This window comes from Tamandua tetradactyla, chromosome 21 (assembly GCF_023851605.1).
Source record: "Tamandua tetradactyla isolate mTamTet1 chromosome 21, mTamTet1.pri, whole genome shotgun sequence".
In the NCBI taxonomy this organism is placed as follows: domain Eukaryota; kingdom Metazoa; phylum Chordata; class Mammalia; order Pilosa; family Myrmecophagidae; genus Tamandua; species Tamandua tetradactyla.
Window position 1 is genome coordinate 50569456 of NC_135347.1, and position 22144 is coordinate 50591599.

A 22144-nucleotide genomic window follows, 5' to 3' on the forward strand; every position below is an offset into this window, starting at 1 on the left:
CCTCTTGTTGATGCCTTAGTTTGGATACTTTTATGGCCTTAGAACTGTACATTTGTAACCTAAAAAATCCGCTTTATAAAAGCCAATCCATTTCCGGTATATTGCATTCGCAGCTCTAGTAAACCTAAACAGTAGCCCACTGGCTCTTCCCGCACCCCACCAAGTGCCAGAGTTTGTCCACCAGGGTTCTAGAACATGCTATCAAATAACAGGGGGTTTTAAAAATGTATTTGCATTACAAAAGTATTGAGACATCCTGCCTTAAAGAAACCTCTTTTACTCTGTGTAACGAGACTTCCCTTCACACATTTTTGGCATGGAACCCATTTTAACAAGCAATACCAGGTCACACAAGTAGACTTTGCTCATAGCACATTACTCACTCTGAGGGACACTGTTAGGCTAACATAAATTATTTGAAGCCCTGTTTGATATCAGGAAAAACTCCACATAATAAGCTTTACTAATAGAGCCAAATTTCTAGGTTCCTTCTCAGGCTCCAGTCGTTCCTCGTTTCAGTTTATCTGCTCCCAATGCCATCCCATCTTTTCAACTCATCCATTCCCCTCTGGTATTCTTCACAGGTTTTCCACTTTCACCAGCCAATGACCCATGGAGTCCGGCCCTATCTGCCTCTCTGGACATGCCCAAACTTTACTTTCCAGTATGAACCTAAATGTCCTCAACTGAAGCCACAAAGTGCTTAGTTATTTCTTTTTCCTACAAATTAAACTCGGACCCTGGATCAAGAATGACCTCAGATGTACACTAAACCCTTGCTGATAGCTCAGAAAAGTTTCCTCCTCCTCTAAACAGATTCAGCCTTTATTCAGCGTCACAGCTCATCAGAGAAGACCCTCCAACACACCATCCCACCTCCTCCTGTAGAAAGGAGCTTTCAGGACAGCAGAGACCAGATTTGAACTTCTTTCAGAGTCCTCATTACAGAAATTTTCTGCTCAGCAAATTGATACTGATCAAATGTGGGGTTCTCATCCAATGAACTTAACAGCAAATCTATGACACCAGGGTTTCAAAAGGAGAAAGAGTTTACTGCAGCACAAAACAAGGAGATCAGATATGGCCTATGGGCCTAAAATCTAGGAATTTAGTTCCTTTATGGATTCAAACAAGGGAAGATGGCATTGTTACCATTACAATAACAAGTACACATGACTACAATTTATAAACCTAAAGGAGAAGGAGCTAAGCTGAAACTAAGCTAGGATAACCATTACCATAACAAGTATAAACACTGCAGCAGGGGTTAGGTGAGGACTGACTCATGTTCCTTCATTAACATCACGGAGTTTCTTTGGGAGTCTAAGACTCTAAAGTTATAAAACAGGATAGAGGGGTACAAACTACACCAGTCAAGAGATTTCCATAATCTGCAATTCAGTGAATTTCAAGTATTTCCTTTTGGCTATCATACAAAATACTAGCAAGTAAGAAAAAGGCATCTATATAGTGATTCAATCATAATTATTGTTAAATCTTAATTTCTCAGTTGTAAAATGTTCAAAACCTGCTTAGTGATTAATTGAGAGTGTGACGTGCTCAGTCCCTCACAAAGTCGGTCTAGCTTGTGGGGATGCTCGGGGGTCCTAAAAAAGCCATGAGAGATGAGTATGTACATTCAGACCCTCGCGGGCAGAAAAGCCACCGCAACTTCTGTCCTCGTCCACCAGGACAAACCAGGCTACACCTTCTGCACGCTGGAAATCTCCTTAGCTAACTATCCAAGTTCCTGCCTTAGAATTTCCACTCACCATCCAACAGTAGGACACAATTTCACCAAGTTCTCTGCTGCTTTTAATAACAATCACCCTTCCTCCAGTTTCCAATAATAAACTCATTCATTTCCTTCTAAGGCCTTATCAAAGGTTCCTTCAACATCCAAATTCCTACCGACAGTCTCTTCAAAGCACTCCTGGTTTTTCTACCAAGTGCCTCACAATTCTTCCGGCTTCTACCCATTACCCAACTCCAAAGAGGTACCGCATTTTTAGGTCTGTGTAACAGCAGCATCCCACTTTCCAGTACCCAAAACTGTCAGTTTCCCAATTGCTTACAGTTTCAGAGGCTACAAGTCCTGCTTCCCCATGGGGGCAGAATCTTTCAGCCCCAAAAGCCTTGGGGTTCCTTGGGGTTCCATGGGCTTTTCCAAAACGTTGTGATTTCCTCTTTCTCCTCTGGGTTCCAGCTCACTTTACCCCATGTGGCCTTCTCCTCGCACCCGATTTCCTTTGCTTATAAGGATTTCAGTTACACTGGATGAAGGTCCACCTTCATTGAGTTTGGCCACATCATAAGTAACAATGACATCTTCAAAGGCCGAGTTTAGAAATGAACCTTGTGTGGGGGACTCAATTCAACCCCCAACACACTCTTTATCGTTTACATCATTTCACTGAAATGGCAAATTTCCTACACTGTAATTTTTAAATACACTGTAAAGTTCCCATTGAAACTAGATGATTTGTTTTAAAAGAACTCCTTCTTTTTTCTTTTTTTTTTTTTTTTTTAGGCCTAAGAGTCACTCCCAAGAGAGCCTCTTTTTTTTTAACATGGGCAGGCACCAGGAATTGAACCTGGGTCCTTGGGCTTGGCAGGAAAGCATTCTTAGCTGCTGAGCCACCGTGGCCCGCCCAAAGAACTCCTTCTTAGCAAGAGCAAGGAACTATCTAGGCACCTCCTAAGAGAACCTAAGTTCCTAAAGCACCACCACCACCACCACACACACACACACACACACACACACACTCACAAATCTCAGCAACAAACAACAATCTTTGTTGTAAGAAAATCTCTTTCCGGCTCACCTGTATTACATGGATGGCTGAGAACACTGTTTTCAGTCTAACCATGGTTTTGTACAGTTTTTTTTAAGACCACAAGGAATCACTATGACCAAAATTTGTAAAGCAAATCAGGACCCTATGGCCTGAAATCTTAAATGAACTTTTGGGGCAGTACAAGTAGAATACTGTAACTCAGAAAGTTCAAATTTTTCCCAGAAATAATGGAATGTATGCTGTGGTATCACTTTAGCAGAGGTGTCAGAGATGCCAGGATAAGGGACAGCAGGATATAAACATTTTGAGTGGACAGAGGATCTTGTATGAAATGTAGTTACAATTATATATATATATATATATATATTTTAAACTTTCTACTTGTGGAACCTGGAGCAACTAATTTAACATGTCAAACCTCAACTTTATTACCTGAGAAGGGGGAATAATAATATTACCCCTTAACATTCTAGTGAGGACTTGACAGTGTAACCTGAGTGTTAGAACTCATTTGTATCCAAAACCCATCTGCCACCTACTATTTGAGTGATCTCAGAGAAATTATTTAACCAGGTTAAGCATCAGGTTATATTTTCTCAACAATACAATGCAAATTTTAATATCAACCCTTTACCAATGTAACCCAAGCATGACAGGATGCAAGTGGACAAATTCCTTTGTTTTCACCCTGAATTCACCTCAAAGCAGGTCTCAGATTTTTAATTCATTCCACCTAAATAAATCTAAAGTCTAAGTATATTTAAAGAGAAATGGATATTTTATTGAAGATCTTGTGATAAGATATAAAATAGATTCACATCACAAAAGAAACTTGAGCAAAGTATCCATTACAAAGTTCTAGTGATACTGGTAAATGTTTAACAACTGACTCTCAGAGAACAAAAAAAGTATGCATTTATACACATGCATATTTCTTATAAATGTTATTGATATAAACGATTGTAGCATACAACTTATAAATAACAATAAAGCATATAACATTCTCGTAAAAAAAAAAATTAGCAGAGGAAAGCCAAATAGTATTAAAACGAATGACCATGAAAACCAAAAGTCTCAATGAAATCTAAAACGGAGGTGTCCACTTCTTAACATGACTGTGTAACCACCCACCATTGGTGGGGCCACAAGAACACAACTGGTCTGCACACAGCTTTCAAACTTTAAGTGACTTTTCAACAAATGTGCAAAAGATTACTAAGTATCCAGCCTTTCCCTGGCTCCTCTCTCAACCAGGCGGCCACACGGGCTGTCCGGGCAAGTCCTCCTCCTGCCACTCCAGCTCCGGCTCCAGCCCTGGCCCCATCACCCAGCCCGGCGGGGCAGAACCTGGCCTGGACCCTACCCGGGGCCCGGGCCGGCCTTCCCAGGGCTTGTCCCCCGCGGCCGCGCGGCCAGGCATCACCCGTCACTTGGGCCTCCATCGTGGGCAGCTACGGGTGGGCGACACAACCAGGGCGTGGCCCAAGTCACCGGGACCCTGCTGGGAACCGTGGGCGGACGCTCCGTGGCGACATCAGCTGCTTCTCTGGGCCACGCAGGGCGTCTGAGGAGGCGGCTGTGGACAGGGAATTTGCTGAGAGCATGCACCACTTGCACAGGAAAGTCTCTCCGAATGAGCTCCTCCTGGGCTGCTGCGCTCCGGGCCCCGCCATCAGAGCACTCCGTGCTGATCCTTGAGGACCAGGGGGACCCCCAGCCCCACCCACAGTGGACACAGGCCTCCAGCACCGGGCATGGCCATCGAGGCCTATGTCTGTACTTTCATGGGTGTCCTGGGAGGACCATGGGTGATGCTGACCCCTGACTATAAGACAGGCACATCATGCCACCCAACGCGTTGGCGGTGACCCGATCATGAAGACCTGTCTTAGCCCCAACCGGGTTATTTTTTGGACTCTCAAGTGGCTTACAGCCAAGTAGGGGGAGCATCAGCTGGCGTCCAGGACGCCCAGAGGGCAGTGCTGCAGTGCGCAGGGGATGTTCTACCTGCAGAGGCGTCAGCTGACAATTCTGGGAGCCGCTTTGTCATGCGTCTGGTTAACCAAGTACCCAGAACCTCCCTGACAACCGGGAGCAGGCTCAGCAGCAAGTCGAGGACCTGCAGATGGGGACCCGCCTGCCATCCTCACGCAGTCACAGACTGCCCTCCACGCGACACTCGCACACCTGTGAAGGCGCCCCAGGCAGCACTCCTGGAAATCCAGGTTCCGGCCCCAGGACTCATTACGGAGTGAAGGAGAAATGGTTTCTTTGTGGTCTTGAGGCGCAGTGAGTCAGCCAGTTGATCTTGACTAAATAAACATAGCCTACCTTTTGTAAACAAATAAACAAAAAGATGACTAAGTATCTAGAAAAAGCTTGCTTGAATGTTACTGCAGCATTATCAGCCACAAACCTGAGAGGTTTAGGACCAGGACTCATGGGGGTGCGAGGGGCTGGGGAGGGTGGGAGACACCTGCCAGCATTACACTTCTGGAGTCACAAGCCATTGAGTGAAAAGCCAGTGAAGCTTCCTCCCTTATTCAAGGTTAGAGACTCTCTAAACAACCTGCCTTCCAGGAGCCTACAATAACTCTCAAATAAAACGTTTTAGCTAAACATTAAGTTTTGAATGCACAGTGACAGTCATGGCAGAGCATAAGTTTTAAAATAAAGAGAGGACATCAGAAGCTCAGTAGTCTGCAAGAGTTCCATTTGTGGCCAGAATTACCCTGATTATTGACAGCCACGCAGAAAGTGAGAGGAGAGGGGGGCTGGTGGTCCCCCAAAGATACAACGTTCTCCTCTGTGGAAGGGATAACAACAAAAGCCGCTGTTACCAACATTAAATGGAGGGAAGAATCAGTATCCCACCCGCCGTGTTTAACGGATTTCTTTAGGTCTTTTTAAATCATGAAAGTAAATAATCAAATTTAAGGATGGGTAAAAATTATCAAACTGTCAAATGTACCATTTTCTAACACAATGGAAGAATATAAACTGAAAACTGACTGTAGATAATTAGTAGACAACGTTCTATTTGTGTAAAGAACCATAAGCAACTTCTTGAATTTTAGTTGAGCAAAGACCTTTTTGTTGAGCAAAGACCTTACAAAAGGGCTGCAAGAACAGATAAAAATCAACAAAGGTGACAGCTAGCTGGAAATAACATCTACCATTTCTCCCAGTGGGTTTTCAGAATAAGCACTTTGAAAGCCAAGTACTGAGTTTTCTTCTTTCTCACAGTCATGATATTCCCTCTCCTTAGATTTAATTCTGAGCAAAAGCCAAAGACTCATAGTATATGATGCGATATAGACATCCATCTACCTGTGTGCTGCTTGGAAACTGTTATGTGCCCCAGAAAAGCCATGTTCCCTTAATCCAATCATGTGGGGGCAGAACCATGGTCCGGGGGACCTTTTCATTATGTTGTTTCCATGGAGATGTGACCCCATGCAATCAAAGTGGATCTCAATCTGCTTACTGGAGTCCTTTAAGAGAGGGTCATTTTGGAGAAGATACAGACATTTGGAGAAGCAGAAGGAAAAAGCCCCAGTAGATGCAGGAAGCTGAGAGAACCATTTGAAAAACCAAAGCTGGGAGAGAAGGACAGTAGACATCACCAAATGACTACCCCATGTGAGGGAGAAATCCCAGACACGATTGGTCTTTCTTCAGTGAAGGTATCCTCTAGTTGATGCCTTAATTTGGACATTTTCATGGCTTTAGAACTACAAATTTGTAATCTAAATAAATTCCCTTTATAAAAGCCAATTCACTCAATGCAATACCCAGATACATCCCAGAGTATGTCGGGAAACAATTTTAAAGTACTGGCAAAGTTCCCTGATGGGCTGGAGAAAAAAATATGGAAACCATTAAACTTTCCCACCTAGGAAACCCCTGATACTCTCACAAACACTAAGGACTCCCAAGTTAACGGGCCAAGCCCTAGATCTTGAGGCTTGCTCTTATGAAACTTATTTCTGTAGTGAAGATGCTAAACCTACCTATAATTATGCCTAAGAGTTAATTCCAGAGGAACTCTTTCGTGGATCAGATGTGACCCCTCCTCTTTGTAAGGCTAACTCTCCAAGTAAAATCATTACCCTCTGTGCCGGTTTGAATTTCTTGTGTACCCCAGAAAAGCCAAGTTCTTTAATCCTCATTCAATACTGTTGGGTGGCATCTTTTCTGATAGTTTCCATGGAGATGTGACCCATGCAATTGTCGCTGGTAACTTTTGATTAGATGGCTTCCATGGAGATGCGTCTCCACCCATTCAAGGTGGGTTGCTTACTGGAGCCCCTTAAGAGGGAACCCTTGTGGAAAAAGCTTCAGAGCCACCGGAACTGACAGAGCCCTGGGAAGCCACTGAAGAAGACTGGAGTGAAAGCAGACGTCGCCATGTGCCGTTCCAGCTGAGAGAGAAACCCAAACACCATCAGCCACCCCCGCCCCGCACACAGCTGAGAACAAGGCAAAAAGCAGGGGACATAAAAAAACAAATGTCTGAAAGCATCAGTGAGCTAACCATCCATTCAGGACTTGGAGATCAAAGATCCCTGAGAGAAGGGTGCAAACTAGTGAGCTTGACATCCTGTGACATCCTTTTCCCCTTAAGGCATTTGCCAATTTCTAAGTGGTACAGAGCCAAGAAGGTAAGAAACAAAGTAGAAAGCAGCAGCTAAGATTCTGGGAACCAGCAATGAGCTTTAGGCAGTCTCACAGGGCAGGGGGGAACAAGGTGGAGGGGTTGTGTAAACACTGCAAAATTCCAGATAAAACCCGGCAAAGGTAAGACTTTAGAAGTAAGAGAAAACTGGGAGTAAACATGCTTTTGCCAAACCTGTAACCTAGGTTTGATCCAGTTTAATATCAGAATGGATTAAGAAAATATTCCCCACATTGAAAGCCTACAAGAAAGTAAAAGTATGTCCTCTCTGCGAGGAAAATCACCCCATCCAGAGCCTCAAATTATCTCTTATCTCTATGAATTTTTCCTACACACTACCCAGCATTCAATAAAAAACACTAGGCATGCAGGAGACAGAACCAAATAATCTTTTGAAAAGCAACTATCCACTTGCTGCTAGTTCTTATTAAAACTAAATGTCTTCAGTTCCACCTTGTTACATATCATACCCTGCCAACCCCCAGCCAGGACCATTCCAGCAAATCCTAAAGAACACCTAGGGCAATATATAAGATTCTACAAGGGTTCCAGGCAGAGTAACTTTCCAGAAACCTACAACCTCCAGATGGGTCCCTGGACCAGATAAGTCCTGAAACCTAGAGGGCCCAGCTTCTCTAGAACATCAGCTAGTTCCATCTCCTTACCCCATATCAGTGACAGACCCATCCAATATGAAAAATTTAGAATTGCCATAGCCCAAACACCCCTAAAGAGAGGGATGGAAAGATCAAGGGTGATGGTGGAGTTATACAGAGAAGATAGGATTTAACAAATGAATATGTATGCTGAATCATTAAATTGATATCTTTTTTAGTCTCCAGTATTTTAGAGCAGCTAGTAGTAAAAACCTAAAATCGTGAAATTGTAACCCATGTCAAACTCTGAAATATGTTCTACAACTAATTGTGGCACTGTGCTTGGAAATTTATAGCTTTTCTGTATACGTTATTTTTCACCAAAAAAAAAGGAAAAAAATTGATTGTGATGATAAAAAAATATTTAAGTCCTCTAGCCTCCTATATTCTGGAGCAGCTAGAAGGAAAAATATGAGAAGGTCGTATGGTAGCCCATGACAAACTCTGGGATCTGTCTTGTAGCTACTTGTTGAAGAGTGCTTTGAAAAGCATTGCTTTTTTTATTTCTTTGCTTTGCACATATGTTATCCTATACAACAAAATGCTAAAAATAAAAAAATAACTAAATGTCTGACCTATTGAGGCCTTGTGATTCTCTACCCTGAAATTCTCATTTTAAGGTGGGACAACTCAGACTCAAGACCTAACAAGGTGAGAAAGGCCAAAATCTTGCGTGTTAATAGAAATGGTGCATTCAAGAGTGTGCGTGGGCTGGCCTCAGCGGCCTCTCAGCTTTATGTTACAGAAAGGCAGTTCTCCCTCCAGGGGAAACTTGAAGACCCCACTCCACTCCCTGGCTCAAGGGGCCCTCGAGTCAGAGTCCCTAGATTTCTGGACCTAGTTCACCAATGATTAGGAGACGCTGAAACACAGTGAAACACCAAAAATGGATGTGATTAGCTCAGGGTGCAGATCTCAGACTTTTTTTTTAGTATGCTATATGCTGCGGGTCACATTATTTTTCCATGTGAGTAACCCGTTATTGCCCCACCATTTGTTGAATTATTGTTTGTTTGCTGTTTGCTTGTTTTGGGGAAGTGCATGGGCCGGGAATCGAACCTGGGTCTCCCACATGGCAGGCGAGAATTCTACCACTGAGCCACCCTCGCACCCCCCAAGGTCAGACTTTTGGGCTGTTGCCAATTGCCTAGCATTCTGGCCTTCCACATGGAAAACCACATGTTAAAAATCAGTCTATTCAAGACCCTTTTTTGAACAACAAACCTAAAGACAAATCATGGCTGCTAGTCGAACTGTCTAGGACAACTGGATTCAGCTGGTGATCAAGCCTGCCTCTGATTCTAGGGCAGCGGCTGCCGCTGGACGGCAGACTTGTGACCCCTGCCAAAAGCAGACCCGTGTGTCTCACGCTGGAGAAGGCCACGTGGCAAGAGGTGCTACCCACCCCTGGTCTTGGCAAATTGGCTACATCAGAGAGCCAGTCCCCTCTCGGGCCTCTCACAGCTGCTCACCACCAATGACAGTTTTTCAGGATACCGGTCCGCTATCTGCAGCCACACCACTGCGGCCCTGGGAACTAATGTGCTTGTCATACAATGGACTGATAATCCGACTCTTTCTCTCCCGCATCTCTTCTTGGTCCGTACACCCTGCAGTAAGGCTGCTGATCATTGAGTGAAGCTATCCTTTCAGCCACTTCCGGGATAATGACCAGGAGGAAAGGGGTGGGGTTGGTTATTAGGGCATCTATATAACAGGGCATTATACAGACCTATTTTGATGCATTTTCTTTCCCTAACTACACCCAGATGGCAGCATGACTGTCAGGCTGAAAACTTAATTCTGGTTAAACTTTATATAAGTTCCCTTGTTCCTCTTGCAGTTAACCAGTGCAGATGAGAGATCCGGGTACAGGTAGAAGATGATTGGAAAAAAGATGAAGTCACAGTTGTCGTTATGAGACTCCCAGATTTCGTGAGGGGGGAGGAAGAACAACCCAGATCCTGGGAAGGGAACCCCTTAGGTCCTGGGAGGTATCAGGTGGAGACGAGCATCAATGACTTCTTGTCATCGGCAACTAGCCCGGAGCCTGCCTCCAAAAGGAAAGCATCAGGTAAAGCCATCCCAAACCACGGCAGGCACATTCTGGTTCTTCTGTCCTCCCTCTGATGGCTTCAAACATAATTTAATTTCAGAGCAGCAGGAAACGGCCTGACCTCCTGTACCTTCCACATACAATGCCTCTGGGTAAAGTCACCCTCCCCATCCCATTCCTTCCGTGGACCAAAAAGGTCCATAAAGAAAAAGATAACTTGTACTACATTAACATTTTGAAACTTCTGCTCATCAAAAGTCACTTTTAAGAAAGCAGAAAGACAAGCTAAAGTTGAGGGAAAATATTTTAGCTACATGTAACTGACCCAGGGCACCTATCTAAGATATATATTAGGATAGACAACACGAAATTCTAATATTCAACTATTTTTGACATACAAGAATGGAAAAATGGCAATTCAAATAGTTCAACCGAATACTATTTAAAAAAAAAAAAAAACTCCCGCAAATCACTAAGACAAGACAACTCATTACTAAATGGGCAAAAGAGGACAAACACTTGAAAACCTCATTATTTATCAGGGAATATTAATTAAAGCAAAATGAAAAACACTACACACCCAATTTAGAATGCCTGAAATGACTGATAATACTGAGCCCTGGCAGGCACATAGAGCAACCAGAATTCTTATACACTGCTGAGGGGAGCATAAATTGGCATATTATTTTGGAAAACTGGCAGTCATCATTGAAGCTGAACATACGTAAACCATGAACTCTTTCATTCCTGAGCATTCCAGTGTTTTTTACTGGCCCCAAAATGGGAGCTGGGCCAATCAGATTCTCTCCCACAGAGACGTGAGAACTGAAGACACTGAATGAATAAGAGAGGCTGCAGTGGAAACTGAGGCAGGAAAAAGAGTGGGGAAAAGGCCACAAAACCAAGTCCATACTACGAAGGGCTGGGCCACGAAGCTGAGTAAACATTAGCTGGGAGAAAGGAAAAACACACAAGCATGCCCCAAAATCGGACAGTCAACAGCAATATCCCAAGAACAGTAAGTCAGAATGAAGACTGCGGCACACTCCTCACCCGTCTGTAGTCTCAGGCTTCTCCCCACCCCACGCACAGTATATGAGACCACGTGAGTTACTCTCGCTTGCAATCAGATACCAACAGTCTAACAGTCTTGGAAAAAAGCTAACTACATACTTGATTAATGAAGCCTTAGCAACTGCCTTAAAGTTATATCGGCTAGCTGTTAGGTCTCAGAATTGATTTCAAAAGATGGATGAAAATATGGGTTTATGGATGATGCCCTGACTGTTACAAAACTGAACAAAATATTGAATGAGAAGAAATATTAATGGCATCAGAGGAGGAAGCACTCGTTCCTGGCTCTAAACAAGGTCACTACACTGGAAAACTTTGGTAAATGGAGCTCTATAAAGAAAAAGAAAGACCTCCCAGTTAGAAAACAACCAAAATTTTAATTCCCCCCCTAGAACGGGTTCAGATCATGGATGTACCTTACACCATGATCATGTTAAGGATTTAGCATGCTGAAGGTTATTTAAAAGCCAATTTCACATATAACAGTGGAGCCACTTTGAAGACATCGAGTTGCCCGATGACCAGGCAAAACCACCACACAGTATATACCCAGAAGAGCTGAAAGCAGTGACACAAACAGACAACTGCACACCAATGTTGATACAGCATCATTCACAATCACCAAAAGATGGAAACAATCCAAGTGCCCATGAACAGACGAGTGGATTCACAAAATGCGTATATACATACAATAGGATATCATGCAGCAGTCAGATGCAGTGACATCCTGAAGCACATGACAAGATGGATGAGCCATAAGGACACAATGCTGAATGAAATAAGCCAGACACAAAGGTTAAATACTATATGATTCCACTTTTATGACCATGGTAAAGGGGAAATCAGAGGCTTATAATACAGAGTATAGGGGACCTAGAGATACACAGAAGCTAGAAATGGGTTAACAGGTAGCTAATGAGATTGAATTTAAATGGAAGGGAATAGACAGAAGTGAAGGCAATTCACTAGTGGGTCTGTAAGTGATATTACCATATTGAAGGTGAACATGATTGAAAGGGGTTGTCTAGACCCATTGATTAACACTACAAATATAAATAAGTTCTTGCATGAACTACTGCAAAGGTATGAATCTTGAACAAAGAGTGTACAATTTGGGGGTGTAGGGGAGAAACTGCTATTGCATGCTATGGGCACCTGTTAAACATAGCAATACCAGGGGTACATAATGGGGGGGGGGTGGGACAAAAGTTAAGGGAAGGTTTGTATTTTCTGTTTTGTGAAGGTATGTTTATTGGTTATCTTTCTCTTGGGAACAATGAAGTTATCTAAAATGGAGTGTGTTGATGGACTGCTGATTTTAGACATTATACACGATGCCCAGTAGATGGAGGTGGCTGAAGGATGCGCTGACAGGGAAGTAGATTGGTGAATGATGGTGGATACATATGATCAAATATTGTGCTGCTATGAAAAGGAATGGAGTTGTGAGGCATGCAACACTGTGAATGAACCTGTGGGACATTTGGTGAAGCAAAATAAAGCAGAAACAAAAGAGCAAATACGATATGATCTCATTTTGAAAATACTTATAAGAAAACAGGGGCTTAGACTGTAAGCTCTTATAGCAGTCACATTTAGCCCAGAGTAGTAATTGTTATTTCCAGATTTTGAGAGACTGTTTTATATATGTATATCCTGGTTTTTAGAGATAAGAATGAAGCCGAGCAAGTCAGCATTAAGGTAATTCAGAATACAGGGGTAAGGAAGACATTGCTTATTTTAGAACCTCATCTACTCTTTCAGACCAAAGGAGAAAGGTTTATTTTGTCCACAATCTAAATTTTTTGCAGCACATAATCAAACAACCTGTCTGGATAGATCATTTAAACAATCCAAACAGAGGGAGCCCAGAATAAGAATGAGGGCCTTTAATCCTGTATAGCTTAATGTAACGCCTGAATTTTAAACAGATGAACAAAAAGTATTGGTAAAGTCCCTTGAGAGATGGAGGAAAAAACATGGAAAAAACTATTAAACTTTACCACCAGGGATACCCCTCATATAGTGTCAAACATTAGGAACACCGAAATCAATAGGCCAAGCCCTTGATCTTGAGGCTTATTCTTTTAAGCTTATGTTTGTAGCAGAGAAGGTTAGCCTACCTACAGGTATGCCTAAGAGTCACCTCTGGAGGACGTCTGTTGTTGCTCAAATGTGGCCTCTCTCTAAGCCCAACTCTCCAACAGAATTCACTGCCTTCTCTCTTACGTGGGACATGACATCCAAGGGTGAAAGTCTGGTGGTATGGGAGAGGACTTCCAGGGATGAGCCTGGCCCTGGCACCATGGGATCAACAATGCCACACCGACCAAAGGGGGAAAAGAAGTGTAACAAATAAGGTAGTAGTGACTGAGAGAGTTCAAATAGAGTCAAGAGACTACTCTAGAGGTCACTCATAATGCAAGCTCCTGTTAACACTGCTATCTATTATAGCTTGCCAAACCCCAAAACCATTCCTGCCAATCCTAAAGAACATCTAGGGCATTAGACAAGATTCTACAAGGGCTCCATGCACTAGGGTAACTTTGCAGAAATCTACAACCTCCAGATGGGGCCCTGGACCAGATGAGTCCTGAAATGCAGAGGGCCCAGCCTCTCCAGAACATGAACTGGTTCCATCCCCCCATCCCACATTATCAACAGCCCCTTCCAACATGAAAAGGCTAGAATGGACATAGCCCAAATAGCCCCAAAGAGTAGGAAAAAGATAAAACATGATGGTGGAGTTATACAGAGAAGGGTTTAACAAATGAGTATGGTGCTGGATCATTATATTGATATTTCTTTTAGTCTCCAGTATCTTAAAGCAAGTAGAAGTAAAAATCCAAAATTGTGGAACAGTAATCCATACCAAACTCTGAAATCTGTTCTACAACTAATTATTGTGATGTGCTTTGAATTTTTTTGCTTTTTTGATTATGATATTTTTCATTAAAAAAGAAAAACAGCTGAGTGTGATGATAAATGCATAGCTAAATGATATTGTGAACTGTTGCTTGTACATTTTGATGATTACATGGTACATGAATATATAATATACATTAGTTAAAAAAGCCAATTCCACCACCTTTATGTCTTCACATAGTGTTATGAGTTTTTTTCTTTATTAAAATGCCATGAAAGAAACAAAAGATGCCTACCATTTTAATAACACATTATAACAAAACAAACCACAAACTCTTTCTGAGATAGGTCTTTGTAGAGTTGCATTTAATACAACCTTCAGTGCCAAACAAGGACTATCCCACACACATACCCCCCAAAAAAGTCCTTAGTTACATGTGAAATGATACAATGACTGGGCTTTACTTTTAAATATTCTAGCAAAATAAAAGTGTGCATGGAAGGAAACACATATGACAAGAAATGGCAAAAAGTTGAAGATGATTGAAGTGTGCTAATGGGTAAACTGGGGGTGTTCCTGAGATACTTATTTTTGTGTCAGTTATATTAAAAATATTTTTTTAAAAAAGGGAAGAAAAAAACCCCTAAATGACCATATTAATGCAAACTAAAAGAAGAAAGTAAAAGAATTATGATAGAAAAGCAGTAATACAATTACTCACTGACAAATTACTAACTGTCTCACAACCCAAAGAAGTGTCACTGTCCCATCTTACCGGCGGGGAACCAGGCTTAGAAAGGGAACTTGCTCCAGAACATATATCTGGTAAGCAACGGGGCCAACACAGTCTAACTCCTCAACTGAACCATACACAATAGTATCGCTTGGCCTGGAAACTGTTATTCTTAGATTTATAGGAAAGCAAACTCACACTGGAGCTGAGTGGCCTCCTATTACTATGAATCACTGACAGCATCTCATCGTGACTTCTTTCAATATGAGTTAGGATGTTAAAATGGGCCTTAGAGCAGGGCACCACCTCCCCGCGCCCACATTCTCAACCCCAGGAACCTCCTACCTTACAGACGGTCTTTCTCCCCACAGGGTTAACCCCACTGTTTACATCAGTCATACAAATAGCATGGGCTCATAAATCAAGTTCAGGAAATGAATCAGACAGCTTCTAAACTCAATCAGACAGAGACAGAATAAAACCTGAAAATAGCATAAAGTACCACTAACTGGAGTCCCACAGGTCCCTGAAGTTTCAACCATCATAGCTCTCTGCAATGTCACACTAGTAAGGATGAGAAGAGCTACTAAAAGAAATTGTGACATACATTTTTAAAAATAAAGCACTTAAGGATCAATAAATTTTATTCTTAAGTGGAGGTCACTTTGCCTTATTTTTGTAATGTTATTGTATTTATTTGTATGTTCTCAGATCTTACAGGAATTCTGTCATTAACGAACTCTACTCTGATGCTATAAATTATCCCCCAACTTTCTGTTTCATTGCTTCCTTTGTAGATTAAAGGAAGAGCTGCAACTTTCCCTAAAAGTATATTTGAGGCATTTTGCATTCACTGTGAGGAATTTTAGGAAAATGATTTGAATTCTTAATTTTTCATTGAATTGTAAAATTTCTAAGTGCCAGTAAAAAGGAAAACCATGAGAATTCGGTCTTTCTATATTTCTTCTCATACCTACTGATGCCAATGTTTTCTGAAAAAAAAGAAAAAACACCCGCCATTCTGTGCTTTTTCTAGATATAAACAGAATCATATCTGAATTCCTCAGGCAAAAGAGCTAAAATATAACCTTTGGTAGAGCCAAATTAATGAATTTCTAACTTCACCTTCTAAAATGTGAAAGTTACACCAGTGGAAGTATAATGAATAATTCTGGAATAATAACCAATCTTTAGGCTCATTGCCAAATGTTTTAAATAGCCAAACACTTATCACAATGCTCTATTGATATGTACCAAATATTATTTCTTGCTTCATTTAAATATCTAAGATTTTACTATTTATAGTCTTGAACTAAGGTAAACTTATTTCAGATACGAATTTATGCTGTGATCAATTTAACACATCTTTAGTCCTCACAAATAAAGCTGCACCAACTGTAGACATATTGGATTTAACTCATATTTTAGAATGTTAATGGTACAAATATACACAAACCTCAACATATGTAACCACACAAGAAATGCTAAATATTTAATGGTGGAGTAATAGACTTAACTTACTATTCAAGCATATCCCTTTTTTCTAAGACAAATGAACAGGCATAAAAAAAAAAGCTACTTTAATATTGTAAAACTTAGGACCTAAGACCTGAATAAGACTATATTTTTGTCAATCTGACTTATTTCATTACAAAACAATCTTAAAGACTAAGTTTTCCTATTCCACAAAATTATACTGACCATGCACGTGTGTGTGTGTGTGTGTGTGTGTGTAATGCTGAAAATGTACTAAAAACTTCAATAATACAATTTGATCAAACAGACAATAATGTCAACAGTTGTTTTAACAAACTCTCAACACTTGCTTACTAAAACCAGAAACATTTAGTTATCGTGTATACTCTAGGATTTATCTTCAGGCAGTAAAAGGAAAACATCTCTACTTTTTCATTGCCATAAGAAGGAAAAATTATGTCTTTCTCACTATAAATATTTTCCACCATTTAATAGTCCATTTAGCTGTCACTTATTAAAACCCATAGAAAAATATTCATATTGAAAATGTATTTATATATATATATATATGTCACATCAAAGATAGATTTCTGTGTTGAATTCTTAATGATAAGTAGAATAATCTAAACAGTAAAGGGTAGTGTAGCCAAAATTATATATTACTGAATTTTGCTAATTCAGGAGATATTTTTCATTTCATTTTAAATGGAAAACGATTACAAACTTCAAGTAATAAATCATTTCTAACCGTCAAATTATATATTAAAACTTTTAATAATATTTAGCACACTTGTATTCCATTTTCCCTGTATTTGTAGTCAAGAAAAAAGGCTTAAAAATATATATATTGAGCTGATTGTTAAACATCAATTAAACATAAACCAGAGTGAGAATCCACCATCCACACTCTTTGCCCTCCACAAATATTTCAAGGCTTCATGCAGTTTTGCCTAATTCAATAAAATGATTATACCCTTGTTTGTGGTCAAATTAGGAAGGCTAAAATGACTGACCAGTAATGAGGTTCAAGGGGAAATCACATAACTTTTAATTCCTTTAGAATTAAATTGACATGTTTAATTCTGCACAATATGATAAGTATCTACTACTTTAAACCTCTAGATATTCTCCCCCAAAACAACTGAAATTAAACTGAATAAAACACTTAACCTTACCAGGAAAATAAGAATGAAGATGGCTTTGTTACTATACCTCTCTCTAGCAGGCAAAATACATAAAGTTACGTAAATGGACTAGACTAATCAGGATGTGTATTTTCACCATAAATGCAAATATTTTTAAAGGTCCTCCACTGAAGTACACGGATGTCGTGTAAAATTTATTCATTTCAAAGCAAGTTCAAGTTTTCTTTGAAAATGAAATTGTCTGCAATTGTATTTCTCAAGCATTGCAACTGTTCTTTAAATAGCATTTAAAGAGAAATAGAAATAAACAAAACACAGTGATTCACACATTACAATCCCAACCTCCATCCCACCCAGATTTGCTGTTTATTCAAGTTCAACATATTCAGTTTCTCCTTAGTAAGGAGGCTCTTCAAATTATTTGCAGTTGGAATATTGATCACCTTCCTAGAACTCATTGAGTCTCCATGGTAGTATAGATGAAAATGAAAAAACAAAAAATACTCTTCTCCAAAAGCTGCAGTGAGTTTCAAATTAGATGAGATAATGCGGGATAACACTGCAAGCGTAGAGCCTGGCATATGGAAGGTACTTCTAAATGCAAGCTCCCTCTCCCCTGAATACCTTCACCTGGAATAAAAGGCAAGCTTTGCATTTTCTGCAAGTGGAGCTTTTATACCCAGATACATTTTTGAGAAAAGGAACAGCTTCGCTTTAAAAAAAGATTGTAAACTGAACTCATTTTGATTATATCACTGTTACCATCCCTTGGAAGTAGCCACTGCACCTAAGAGGGTGTAGCAATCTCCCAAGGGCTTGCCAAACGTTCCTTCAGCTGTAGTTGAGTGGTGAAACACACCTTTCTTTTTCCTGTTTAAACTGGAAATAGCTCCAGACAGCTAAAGTGCTAAAAAAATTTTAAAAATAAAAATTCATGGTTTCAACCAACTTAATTTCTTTTCTTTTGCCAACTGTCAACCAACTGGTTTTGAATTATTATTTGACACAAGCAAAGCTATAGGGGTTTTATCTTCTTTATATTTAAACTAGAAACACAATTAATTAGAATAAACATCTTTGAAGGAAAAACAGAATTTAAAGCAAGCATGTCATCAGCTTGCAGAGCTGTGAATGGCAGGAAGAGCTGTAGCTCTCCAACGCAAAGAACAACAACTCTGAGGTGATGGTGGTTACAAGGGGAGTGCAGGACTGCTGCCCTAACTTACTGGTCAGAAGGTCCACTGCCATCGCCTGCTTGTGTTAAGCTTCTCAAATGCAGTATAGACTAGAGCGTTACTGGGAATCTTTCAATCTTGTGAAATTTTCACATACCACAGCCAAAAGTTCACACTGTTAAAACCTCAGAAACAGACAACGCAATCACTGGAAGGCAACTTGGAAATCATCTTGGCCAAATCCGTGATTTTTATATATCAAGAAACAGTTTCGAAACATTGAGCTTTGCTGCCAAATCCTGGCAGAAGAGACCCACTCTGCCTCTTGTTCTGTGTTGTTGTGGCATGCCCTGACCTTCACTGTTTATGGGGTTGGTGGAGAGTTATTCGGACACCTCTCCAAAGCACGCGGGGTAAGGCAGACCCTGAGAAGGTCCCTCTGTCACCTCCTACCCATCCTCGACCTCCTCCTGGTCAACGCTGCCGGTCTACGCATTTCAAAAGGTAAGATGACCCGAGCACATCAGCAACACAAATTAACAGAAAGAGAAACGACTGTGCAAACCGCAGATTTAAGGAAGTGTTTCTCCTTTGTTTCTTATCTTCCCAGATCCCTCTTTTCTCTCCAAGCCACTCAGACAGGCAGTGACAGAGAAATCATCAGTCTGCTAAGCTACCCCAAGTCACAGAAGTATGCCTAACACAAAACAGAATTTGGGACGTTTCCAACCCAAATCCTAATCCATTCCAGGTTGTTTGCTTCTCTGTCTTAGTTTTATCTTCAAATACCAAAAGTTCTAACTCCCAACCTCTTAGGGATATTTATAAAATGATAGAGAAGTATTTATAACATCACAAACAGAGAAAAAAAATTCCCTACAGCCTAAGTAAGATATCTGCTCAGGACTTCCATGAGAAAGGAATGTCAACAAATAATAACACACTATCTACAAGTTACATTTCTTTATTATAACTTAAAGAATACTGAAGATGAGAGTCCAGCTATTTTCCAAGTAGAAAAATGTTAACATTTTTAACATTTTATCTGTTAACAGATAAAGCAGCTACGTAAGTAATAGGTAAGTAAAAACTACCTGCCCCTAACTCAAAAAAAAAAAAAAGTTATTTCATGACACTAGTATATATATGAAGGGAACAAATAGTTTGGAATTAAATCAAAGGTATATATTCAGGGTAATTTAAAGTACCATATTTTATTTTAGATATAATTAACTTAAAACCCTATTCATTTAGTTCCTCTGGGGTCTTGGACCATGTGCCTTTAAAAAAAATCTCACCATAAAAGTAAAAAAGACTGAGAATCTGAAAAATTCTTTGTTTCTCTTCCAATTGAAATTCTAAATGCATGACTTGAAATTAATGCATGTAATTCTAGTATATAAATCTACAAAAGTGAAATCAGTTTTTTTTAATGACCTTAAATGTGTCTTCAAAAACCAAAGGACATATTTTAAAATATCAGATTAGCTTTAAACAAGTTTAACCAATTAAGTATGTTAATGGTTTATAATGAAACCAACTTGGAAAAAAGTCAAACTTCTGGGTGATCTCGTTTGAACTCTTCTTAATTTTACACACTGTTTTATGAGCCCCCCCACGGGGCAGGCAGGCATTTTATTCATCCTTCAATCCCCGGCACCTCCCACAGCCACCACCTCCCAGTGATTTGCTGGGGATATTTGACTTGCAGGGAAAATTCAGCTGCGAGATATTTTTACGCAACAGCAAAGACAATGAGCCTCTTTTTTTTCAAGGTGGAGATCTAGAAGCAAAGTGAAATCACTTAGGAGCCTAAAGTTGGTCTGCTTTAAAAAAGAAATGGTGATTGGGGATGGGGTGGGAGGGACTACTAAAACTAGAGGATTATTTTTCCCCTGAGCGTGAACACCAGCAAAACTGATAAAATCGTGACCCAGAACAAAAGGGTCGCATTTATTTTCAAAGCATTCATTTAAAAGGTACACAGAAGCATTCTTTAAAACGCTCGCATTTTAAACATAGTAAATTTGTGGCTACCAAATATTAATCCTGGGGAATCTGAATACACATTATTTACCTTCATAATTCAACCTAGCAGGTCAAAGGTTAGCAAAGTAAACCAACGTCAACCACAAAGACCGAAAAGGACTGTAAAGAACCAACAGAAAGCGCCTGTCCGTCTTTGCACACGAGAGCCCCACGTGTTCCCTGCGCATCCAGCGTGCAAACCTCGGCAGACAAGGAAACCTACACATACCAGCCGAGAAAGGAGGAAACCAAAGTTTTCCAAATAAGTTGGTGCATCTTGCATCTAAATCCAACAGGTGTCAACCCAGGTCGTCACGTAAAACCCTTCCGAGCAGCGTCCAGAGAAGCAATGGTTAGCAGTGAAACTCAAACCGCCTGACTCCCCATCAGGGTCGAGGGGCCGATCACACCTAGCCGGGGTCGGGGGAGTGGGATGGAGACGGGGAGAAGCCCTGGTGGGGGGACAAGTGGCAATGTCCTGGAACTGACGCCGAACGAGACCTCGGATCTCGGAGCCTGGGCCCTCGCTGCGCTTGGGGGAGCGTCCGGGCCCCCGGGGTGAGAGCAGCACGGGGTGGGGGGCGGGGGGGTGCCGGCGAGGCCCGGAGGGAGGCCGGCCCGTACCTGCTTGTCCAGCGCGTCGCGACCGCCGCCCGGCCCGGCGCCGGCCCTGGGGGGTGCGGGCGCCCGCTCGCAGCTGCAGCCCTCCAGGAGGTACATGCCCGCCGGGCGTCCGCTCTGCTCGCCCTCGAAGTAGAAGAGCACATTCTGGTAGAGCGCGAACCACTTCTCGTGCCAGCGGCTCGCCTCCGCCGCCTTCTTGCTCAGGAAGCCGCGCTTGGTGCCCTCCTTGCGCGCCAGGAAGGCGAGGTGCAAGGCGTGGCCCTCGTTGTAGCGCACGCTCTTCTGCATGGCCGGGGCGCGGGGCGCGCTCGGGCGGCCCCGCTTCACCCCTGCCTCGCGGGCATCGCCGGGCCCGGCTCCCGGAGGGCCCGACCCCGCCGGGGAGAGGACGCGCGCCGCGTCCCGACTGGACGCGCAGGGCACCCCGCCGCCCCCTCCCGCGCGCGGCGGCTCGGGTCGGAGGGGCGTCGGGCTCGGACCGGCGCACGTTCTCCGCCGCGACCGCCGCTCTCCCGGCTCAGGCAAGCGCCCGGAGCTCCGGAGCCCAGGGTGCCGAGATCCGCCGAGGGCACCCCGGCCGGCCGCCGCTGCCCGCGCCCAAAGTGGCGGGCGCTCAGTGTCCGCGGCGGGCCGAGGTGGCGCGGCGCGAGGCAGCGGGCGGAGCACTGTCCTCGGGCAGTTTGCTCCCGGAGACAGAAGGTAAACGTCACGTGGGAGATCAGCTGTAATCGGCTTGGGGACCGATCGAAAGGGCAAAGTCGGCGTGGCGGCGGCGGCGGCGGCGGCGGCGGCGGCGGCGGTGGCGGTGGTGGTGGTGGCGGCGCCCCCGGTGCAG

At 42.3% G+C, this 22144-nt stretch overlaps 1 protein-coding gene across 4 annotated transcripts in view; it reads right to left on the minus strand.

Annotated features, from left to right (window-relative positions):
* Positions 1-21610, minus strand: part of RASGRF2 (Ras protein specific guanine nucleotide releasing factor 2) — a 277005-nt gene extending 255395 nt beyond the window's left edge. For all 4 annotated transcript variants that reach the window (XM_077139291.1, XM_077139290.1, XM_077139289.1 and 1 more), the window contains exon 1: positions 21310-21610. In XM_077139291.1, the coding sequence (XP_076995406.1) occupies positions 21310-21597 (288 nt within the window). In that variant the 5' untranslated portion in view covers positions 21598-21610. The remainder of the gene's footprint in view (positions 1-21309) is intronic.
* Positions 21611-22144: the final 534 nt, after the last annotated feature.